The sequence below is a fragment of the Dipodomys ordii genome, unplaced genomic scaffold (genome assembly GCF_000151885.1).
Source record: "Dipodomys ordii isolate 6190 unplaced genomic scaffold, Dord_2.0 Scaffold34, whole genome shotgun sequence".
Lineage (NCBI taxonomy): Eukaryota > Metazoa > Chordata > Mammalia > Rodentia > Heteromyidae > Dipodomys > Dipodomys ordii.
In genome coordinates, this window is record NW_012267250.1 from 1375343 (window position 1) to 1385855 (window position 10513).

Genomic DNA, 10513 nt, shown 5'->3' on the forward strand with positions numbered 1-10513 from the left:
AACATTGAAAAAGTAGTAACAAACTAAAGAAGTAAACAAACTAAAGCCTCCCCCCTCCCCCCCAATCCCAATCCTTCTCCTCACAGGTTTTCAAAAGGAGGTTTTGCTATGAAAGAATGCTCTTCTGTGCTCAAGAATTCATTTGCTTGTGGTTGTAAATCGGGCATCCTTTTGTTTTTCTTGCTGGTCACATACTGGACTCCATCTTCAGATCTTAAAAGCTGCACAATTTTACAACATGAGCTTCTTCAACATATCTGTTTGCTTTAGCAAGCTAACAAGAAGTACCTCTACCTCTAATCTGCTTGCATATATATCTATGCCATATAATGTAATTAAATGATAGCCCTCACCTTTAACCAGTTGTGACATCTTGCACATATGTTATGTTTGCATATATTTTTTCTTGCATATATTTTGTGCCATATAATGTAGTTAGGAAATGATAGCCCTCACCTTTCACCAACTGTAACAATCTTAATCAGCTGTGATATCGATCACCTTTGTCAATTCCTCTGACAAGATGTGAGACTCAGGTTCTACCCACCCGCCAGGGCAGAGGATGTGAAAATCATGTTAGGGTCATGTTAGGGTCATGTTAGGGTCTGTTGACTTTGATTTTTTGTGAAAAAATATCCACGAGCTTCAAGAAAGAAGGTATATTTAATTTTTTTTAATGCTCCTCTATCATTCTAATGAGGTCTTGGTAAATTTCTCGTGGTGCATCCTTTCCAAGCCAAAAATCCATGTGATTGTAGTGTGGAATATTCCTGTAATAAATAAGGTTTGCAACTTTAGGAAGTAACTCTTCAGTGTCCTTAATATCAGCCACGACATCCTGTCCACCACTCCAGATTGCCATGGGCACTTCCATCCTAGTAACGTTGTAAAATGGAGGCGTAGACTACATGTAAGAAAAGAAATGGAGAGAAATAAATCCACACAACAGAAGTAAACCTAACTTGTTAGCAAGTTACAAGAAGCGAAACAATCAGGTGTTAAGTTTTTCAAACCCACAAGTATACAATCGATATACATTGAATGATCTATAAAGATTAAGAACTATATTAACTTTCCATTTCTACCACACAATGCCCAAGTATAAATTAAAAGGAAGAAATGGGTCTGGGAAGGTGGCTCAGTGGTACTGTTTGCCTTGCATGCATGAAGCCCTGGGTTGATTCCTCAGCACCATATAAGCAGAAAAAGCCAAAAGTGGCACTGTGGCTCAAGTGGTAGAGTGCTAGCCTTGAGCTGAAGAGCTGAGGGACAGTGCCCAGGCCCAGAGTTCAGGTCCCACAACCGACCAAAAAAAAACAGAAGAAAGAAGTGGTAAGCTCCTGGGTTTGATCCACAGCACCACAAGGAAACAACAAGAAAAGAACACACAAAAATATGCACTGGTATGGAGTTTCATGCTTGTAATTCCAGCACTCAAGTGACAGGCAGGAGAATTGTGAGCTTCAAGCCTGTCTGGCTACATAGAAGTTCAGCACAGCACTGGTTACATAGTGATACTGTGTCTCCAAAACAAACAAACCAACACAAAGCAAAAACAAAAAATAATTTAAAAATTTCCACATCTACACATTACCAATTTCAAAACCTCATCTATGTCAGATGACTTCTTGTTCAGTTAGTATTTATGCAAGGATGTCAAAACAACCAGTGGATCTTCCAACATAGGGGAAAATAAGAACAGCAATATATACTTTCTTTGGATATGGAAAATTTATTCTACAAGTGTGAATAGATACTGTCACAAAATATCATGACACTCATTTCCCAGCAGGTAGTGACAATTTTTCTTTGAGGTGATATTTCTGATATAGCTTTCATGATCCAAACAGTGGATTTGTAAGAATGTAATTAGCAGATGGCCTCCTAAACAACTATATAAGCAAAACTATTTTAATAGCGATAGATTAAAAAGGAAGAGAATTCCCTTTTGAAAGAATCAACCTAGGGTTTCTTCTTATTTCTTTGTGATGGAAAAAGTATGGCTATTAGATCCAAGAATGTCTAGGCAATATTTTGTTTATTTGCTAGCTAAGTGACTTTGGCAATTTACTTATCCTTCTTGAACCTCTGGCAAAAAAATGAGGATTATGATATTTACCAGGCATAGTCATTGAGAAGATTGGAAATAACAGTCTGGCACATGGTAAGCCCCAAGAAGCAGCATGGGATAGAAGCAATAAACAATTGCCATTTTAGTGAATGGGAAGTGGTAGGGACATTAGTTTAGTGATTAATTTGTAGTATGTGCCTGATCGGGGTTATTATAACTGTACCTGATGGAAATGCATCATATTCTTGTCAGGGCTTCCCCAGTCATAAGCTTGGAGCTGACCGGAATTAACAGCCTAAGACAGAACAAAAGTAATACACATATTTAAATGATATGAGAAGATGGCACACACTGAGAGTTTACAAATAAGGAATGCACAAAAGAATTGATTTTATACCCTTCTCCTCAGGCACATGAATTGCATTTCAATAAAGATTAATCAGACAAGCCAGGAGCCAATGGCTGATGAGGCCTAAAGGATTATACTTGAGAGCCATTTAATATACAAAAGTCTGGGAGACTATTTCTCCAAAATAACTAGCAAAAGGCAAAGGCTGAAATTGTGGATCAAGTGGCAGAGTATCAGAAATGAGGAAACAATCTGAGTGAGCATAATGCCCAAGATAAATCAAATAAAAAATTAAACGTGAATACAAGGAGTCCAATAGTATAACTCCTTTGAAAGACTAACAAAGCACTCAGCAAAAGGAATATTAGGGGGCTGCAACGTTTCTGGGGTGAGAAGGGGAAGCAAATGAGCGTGGACAAATATAAGAAGGAAGGGTGAGCAAATACAGTCATGAAGTTCAAGGTACATTATGTAAAAATTGAACGATATAATTTGAAGGTAGGGCTGTGATGGGAACTGGAAGAAATGATGGAAGTGATGACACTGATCAAGACACATTGTGCTCATAGCCCGACTTCTAGAATTGAAGCCATCTTGTATAACTAATTAATAAATATTTAAAAATGGATACTAATGTACATAAGTTTTAAGGGGTTTGGCTTTCTTCCAATACTTTGCCACTGACAAACCTCCTACATCAATGTAGCAACACTGAAAATTTGTTTGACGAGTACTGATTTCCTTCTTCCTTCCTTCCTTCTTTCCTTCCTTATTTCCTTATTTCCTTCCTTCCTTCCTTTCCTTTTTCTTTCTTTCTTTCTTTCTTCTTCCTTCCTTCCTTCCTTCCTTCCTTCCTTTCTTTCTTTTCTTTCTTTTTCTTTCTTCCTTCCTTCCTTCTTTTCTTCCTTCCTTTCTTTCTTTCTTTCTTTCTTTCTTTCTTTCTTTCTTTCTTTCTTTCTTTCTTTCTTTCTGTCTTCCTGTCTTCCTGTCTTTCTTCCTGTCTTTCTTCCTGTCTTTCTGTCTTTCTTTCTGTCTTTCTTCCTGTCTTTCTTTCTTTCTTCCTGTCTTTCTTTCTTTCTTCCTGTCTTTCTTTCTTTCTTTCTTCATATATAAGCAATATTGGGAGTTGAACTCAGAGTCTCATGTTTGCGAGGTAAGCACTTTACAACTTGGGCTACATCCAGAAGTCCACACTGAAAACTTTTACAAAGATGCTGTATACATTGGCTTCAGGAATTTAAACATCTATTTTCGTAAGTCCTGGTTTAACACTTCTATATTAAAAAATTCCCAGTATTTCTGCTAAACAAGTTTGTGGCTTATGATCCCCAACAAGTGGCCTCAACTATATTGACTCTATTGTCTGTCTTCAAACATTCTTGTCACCTGGAAAGGAATATTCACCCATTGAGTCTCCCTTTTTCTCAGTGGGAGGTGTTCTGCTACCTGCCATCTCTCAGTAGAACCAGCCATCCTGGGCTGGGTGTTGGAGACAATGAGTGTGCTCATTTTTACATTGTGATGTTTACACAATTCACAAGAAATTTTCAGAAACCTGGGGTTTTCTTTTCTCTATTCTTTGTTGCCCACATTGAATTGGTTTTTATGTTTACTGTAAGTACAGATACCAATAAATTTTTCCCTCTTTACTTAGGCCTCAGATATTTTCCCCACTTATTGATTTAATCCTGAATAATAATTTTAAAATTAATTTTATCCTAAATTATATTTAAAGAGGCAGCAGTCTGCAAGCTTTCAGAAATGAGAGGTAATATACTGTTGAAGAACTTGGACACTATTATCGAAGAATCTGGTTTGTATTCAGGCTTGATGGAGGACTGACTTTGTTATCCAGGGCAGTATTATATTTGTGAAATGATAATGATGATAACATTCTTTTCATAAGATGGTGAGATTAAGAAAAATAATTATATAAAACACAAAATACCTTCTAGTGTTTAACAAATACTACTCCTCTTACTAGGATTATTCTATGTTGAGTTTCCCTTATCTGAAATGCTGGGATTGGAAGTATTTTCCACATTGGAGTTTGGGGAATATTTTTATAGCTTTGTTCAGTTGAGGTAAATGTCATCAATTTTCTTTGTTCAGAAAAATCCCAAATACTAAGCTTTTCTAAATCCCAGATTTTTAAAATGTAAATGATAGATTAAAGAGGTTCAACAGTACTATCATCATCATCATCATCAACAATAACCTTCCATTTTCCATTTGCCTAACATTAAACCAAATGTCTTATCCTCAACAGTACTTATTTCTGCCCTAGAAAATAGTTTGTGTATAAGAAGAAGAGTTCTACTGAAAGAGAGATGAGCTGGGAAGTATAAGACTGTTTGCTGTGACATTTGAATAATGGGAAGGAATGCCAACGCCCCCATTGCAAGACTGTTGGTGAAGTTCTATTGGAGTAAAAGGAATCATTTCTATGAACAGTATGAATATAAGGCGAGTGTTCAGCGAGGAAGTGAACCATTGAATTTCGATGACTCAACAAGCTCCTTAGAGCTTGTTGCCTCACCAGCAGGAGGCCCTATTGCCCAGAACATCCTTTTTCATAGATTTGCCGGACATATCTGCTGGGAGACACGGGCTTCAAAGTTGTTCAGAAATCCTGGAGCAGAATTTTTCATTCTCTCTGTAATAGTGATGATCAATTTGAACCCAAGGAATAAGTTTATTAGTATACATATTGAATTATACATGACCAGAGTTCTCTACATCCTTCTCCACATATCTGTCTATATTTCTCTCTGTTTCTCTCTCTCTCTTTATCTCTCTCTCACACACACACGTGCACACGCACAAATTTCTCAATGCTGTATCAACTAACTTTGACTTATCTCAGAGCTTAATAAAGATTGAGCCTCAAACCTGAGGACATGAGACAATTTTAAACTGAGGGTAAAAATCCAAACCACTATTAATATCTCTTTAGCATGAAGTTTGCTAAGAATGTAAAATTATTTCCACATTCTGAAATGCCCTATGTGCCAACTAGAAGGCAAGTTTTGCTGGTCCATGCTATCATTTACATAGGTTTTATTACATAGGTTCTATTTACATGGGTTCTATTGGAACCCATGATGATTTCCCAGGAGGGGGGGTAGAACCTTCCCTGAAAAGGCAATGTGGAAGAATGAGACTCCTTCAGAATGTGCAGGAACCCAGCTTGTCACCAAGACTCTGAAGTCAGGGAGAAAGGGGGAGTTGATGCTCACACATCGTTGGACAGGTGCCTCTCTGAGATCGCCCCTCAGAGACCTCGCAGAGGTAGGGCTGTGGCAGGAACAGGAACGTACCTGGGCCCAGTGCAGCATGTTCTGAACAGATGTCCCCTCGGAGCTTTGTGACAGGTAAACGTCCAGGCGGCTCTGCAAATAGAGTATTTCTCATCTAGAGCCAAATCGTGGAATTCTATCACACATCAACCTTTAAGATACAGATAATTTCTTGGATTTTACGTTTAAGATTAAAAAATATTTCAGCTTTCAGAACAATTTAAGGTTCACAACATAAGTCACTGAGAACTACTAAGTTCCCATTGTTAATTCATCACCCCTATTCCCATGATCAATGTTACACAGCAGAGTGGAGCATTATTCTTTGTCCTTAACAAAAAAGAATAATGTATGTCATCCCCTCAGAAGACATACTAACCAAAATGGTATGATACGGTACTAGAGTTTGAAGTCAGGACTCCAGCCTCTAGCTTTTGAGCCTGAGTTCTGGTTTTTTTGGGTTATTTGGTTTTGTTTTATTTTCAGATTATTTTTCAAGATTGGGTCACACGAACTTTTCTGCCCAGGCGAATCTCAAACTATGATTTTTCCACTCTCAGCCTCCCAAGTAGCTAGTATTCCAGACAGGAGCCACTGATGCCCAGGTAAAGAAGCCTGGCTTATTTTGTTTCCTCTTGTTTTGGTACATATTTTATTGTAAAAATGTTGTACAGAGGGGTTACAGTTACATGAGCAAGGTAATGAGTACATTTCCTATTGAGCATTGTTGCCTCCTCCTTTGTTTTCCCCCAACCATCTCTTCCCTCCCACCTCCACAACTACCCCCAACCCCCCAGCAAAGTTGTAAAATTTGTTTTCAACATAGTGTTTTGTATATCTCATTATCTCAATGAGTCAAACTGAATCCTTATTTAGCATCTTGTTTTGTTTCCCTTTCCCTCTCTGAGTTAGAGAAGTGTATATACAAGATGCAGGGCACCAACATCAAATACAGTGAAAATAGGGGTTATACCATAGGAGAGGAACATACAAAGCAACAAAAAAATCACATGGTACATTATAAATACGTTAGAAACAATAGCAAGAAAGAAAGAAAAAAGGTATTTGTGTCCCTACCTTAGGGTCCATTTCACTTAACATCGTCTTATATGGTCATATGTACAAAGCTTTTGGCCTTTTCTGCTTGTTCTACACATGTACTAGTTATTGCAAATAAGGGACACCATGGGACCTATGTTTTTTTGGGCCTGGCTTACTTCACTTAATATGTTTTTTTCCAAGTTTTTCCAATTCCTAACAAATAGGCAATGTTATTCTTTCTGATGGAGGCATAGAATTCCATTGTATATGTGTACCACATTTTCTTGATCCTTTCATTTACTGAGGGGCATCTAGATTGGTTCCATATCTCAGGTATGGTATAGTTGTGCTGGTAGCATTAGTGTGGTCTTGTTTGTGATCGTTTGGGTAGCCCAAAGGTGGGATTGCTGGGTCATAGGGGAGCTCTATGTGGAATATTTTGAGGAACCTCCATACGACTTTTCAAAGTGGTTGAACTAGTTTACACTCCCACCAACAATGCAGTTGGGTTCCCTTCTGGCCACATCCCCTCCAGCATCTGTTGTTATTAGAGTTCTTGATTATAGCCATTCTAATTGGGGTGAGGTGGAACCTCAATGTTGTTTTGATTTGCATTTCTTTTATGACTAAGAGGTTGAGCATTTCTTCCTGTCCATTCTTATTTCCTCTTCAGAGAAGTCTCTCTTTAAGTCTTTAGACAGTTATTTATCAGGAAGTTGTTTCTTTGAGTATTTGTAGTTGGGGGATTTATTTTTTTGAGTTCCAAGTATATTTTAGATATGAGACCCTTGTCTTTTGTATGGCACTTCCATACAATCGTGGGTTTTCTATTGATTTTGCTAGCTATGTCCTTTGTCATGTAGAATATAAAGAGGATCCAAATAGGGAAAGATGAAGTAAAACTCTCCCTCTTTGCAGATGACATGATCTTGTATTTAAAGAATCCCATGGATTCCACTCTCAAATTACTTGAGCTGATTTGAAACTCTGGCAAAGTAGCAGGGTATAAAATTAATCCTCAAAAATCAGTGGCTTTTCCATATGCCAACAATGAGAATAGCACAGCTGAAATCAGGAAAGCAACTCCTTTTGTAGTAGCCTCACAAAAAAAATAAAATACCTAGGAGTTAAGTTAACTAAAAAAGTGAAGGACCTCTATGATGAAAACTTTTAAAACCCGAAAAAGGAAATCAAAGCAGAACTTAGGAAGTGGAAAAACCGCCCATGCTCCTGAATTGGAATGATCAACATAGTGAAAATGGCAATACTTCCAAAGGCTATCTAAAATTTCAATGCAATACCTATCAATATTCCAACCTCATTCTTCAATGAAAGAGAGAAGCAATCCAAAAATTCATATGGAACAATAAAAGATCCAAATACCAAAAAAGATCCTTAACAGAAAGAACAGTGCTGGAGGAATATCAATACTAAATTTCAAACTCTACTACAAAGCCATAGTAATCAAAACAGCTTGGTACTGGCACAAGAATATGACCAATGGAATAGAACTGAAAACCCAAAAATGAACCCACAGACCTATAGCCATCTAATCTTCGATAAGGGAGCTAAAAAATAGAATGGAGGAAAGACAGTCTCTTCAGTAAATGGTGCTGGCAAAACTGGTTAACTACTTGTAGAAAACTAAAGCTAGATCCTTATATATCACCCTGCACCAGAATCACCTCTAAATGGATCAAAGACCTCGGAGTCAAAGCAGACACTCTGAAAACATTACAGGATGGAATAGGAGAAACCCTAGGTCTCCTTGGCACAGGCTGAAATTTTCTTAGTAGAGACCCAGAAACACAACAAATCAAAGGAAGTTTGAACAAAGAAGCCTGTCTTTAAGAGAGCTCTCTTCTCCCCAGCCCTTTGTCTAACTTAAGCAGTGATTACTTATGGCCCACGGAGGGCGCCCCCTGGTGGAAGAAGGTGGTAATACACCTTTTCTTTCCAGACACATCCCACCCAATATGGGCAAGAGTACAAGAGGTAAAGAACAAAGGACATTCAGCAAAAGCTTAGAACATAACACATTGGGAACAGACGTAAGTGCTTTCGTTTCTCTTTGCTTGATTTTAGAAAAAATATATTAAACATTCAATGGGACTTTGAAAGTTTGCAGGAATATACTTCCAGTGTATTTAGATTTCTTCTGGATTAAAAATTTAATTTTGTTCAAATTTTCAATTGCCTTTTTAAATAGAAAATAGTCATATTTCCTACCTGAGTAAGCATTGGAATCACTTTGGAGATTAAAAGGAATAATTGGAAAGAAGTTACTGAATAAAACTCTAAATCTCTAGGATTTCAAGATAGTTCTATTTTTGTCTCAAGTTCTACAGAAGTTTCTATGTTCCCTTAGTTATGCTGTGCTAAAGTAAATTACCTTTCGGAAACTACAATGTTTCATAATCTAGTAGTCTTTGAAGAAAAACTATGATCTGATTATGTAGAAGGATGATAAGGATTTCAAATGCATAGCCAAACACATTATTTTGTGAAGCCTTTCTCATCAAATTCTCTCTTCGTGTTTGCCTAAAAGGCTTTTTATTTAGCCATGCTTACATATTTTCACCTATGTGATGTGACTATCCAAGCAAGCATTACTTACCTAGAAAATTGATTCAGTGACAGAGAAATATGGAATGTCAGTAGTTCAGTCATGGTTTGCATGAAAAGCATGAAAGCTGTGAAAGCAAGGAAAGTTTTCATCCATGCTTTTCACTGAAAGAACGAGAACAGACACTGAACAGAAGTCTGTGAGGTAAGTAGAAACCACCTTCAGCTCTGACTCACTTCAGGTTTCAAACATAGCTTCTTTCTAGCTGGGGAACAGTGACTTTCTTCCCTTTCTTACTCTTCCAGTCAGCTAGTGCTAATCAGAGAGGAAAAACAATTCAGCTACATTAGATATGACTAGATAAAAACCACAGCACAGATCCCGCTCAGACCCCTGGAACAGTAAATTGATTGCTATCGCTGCAAAGCTATCTCGTTGTCTCTTTTGATTAAGGCATAGGTTATAAGTATTTCCACAAATCATTCTTGATTATGGAGAACTGGCATAGATTTCCAGAGTCACTCTCTAAGATTTTATTTCATTAGGTCTGAGGTCAGGCTTAGATATGCAAGACAAAGTGGAAAAAGGAAACCCTACTCTAAATGAAGAATGTTTTAATGGTAGCATTTTAGCTACTGTCATGAGTTAGAAGGAAAGTTTTCTTCACAAGTTCTGTTCATGAAACCTGGGTATTTCTTATTTGTAGTTGAAAGCTACAAGCACACTAATTATGTTGTCTAGGACAACAGGGAGACATTGGAAAGTGCTTTCCACACAATCTAGGGAGTTCTTGAGCCATTTTTGTGCCACAAAACCATTGTTTTCCTGAACTTGGCCATTATACATACCACATTTAAATTTTTTGGATCAGATCCAGTTAGGGTAAACAGGAAGTTGCTGCACACAAGATGGAATATCTTCTGGTTGCACACTTTGGTAGCAATAAATTGTTCAAAAAATGTGTGAGAGGAGAAGCTTTTGTCACCAAACAGTGCCTGAAAAATCAATTTAAAGCACCATCAGGGCCCTTTGGATACCAAGAGTGGAGAATCTTGTAATTTTTTTTGGGGGGGGGTTCTGGTCGTGAGCCTGAACTCTGGGCCTGGGCGCTGTCCCTCAGCTCTTCAGCTCAAGGCTAGCGCTCTACCACTTGAGCCACAGCGCCACTTCCGGCTTTTTTCTTTTTG

General features: G+C 37.8%; 1 protein-coding gene across 1 annotated transcript in view; it reads right to left on the bottom strand.

Moving 5' to 3' along the window:
- Window positions 1-673: 673 nt before the first annotated feature.
- Lipk (lipase, family member K) overlaps window positions 674-10513 on the bottom strand; it is a 19195-nt gene continuing 9355 nt past the window's right edge. Inside the window, 5 exon segments of the mRNA XM_013017121.1 lie at window positions 674-904; window positions 2295-2366; window positions 5741-5812; window positions 10175-10415; window positions 10477-10499. Coding sequence (XP_012872575.1) covers window positions 674-904; window positions 2295-2366; window positions 5741-5812; window positions 10175-10415; window positions 10477-10499 — 639 coding nt within the window.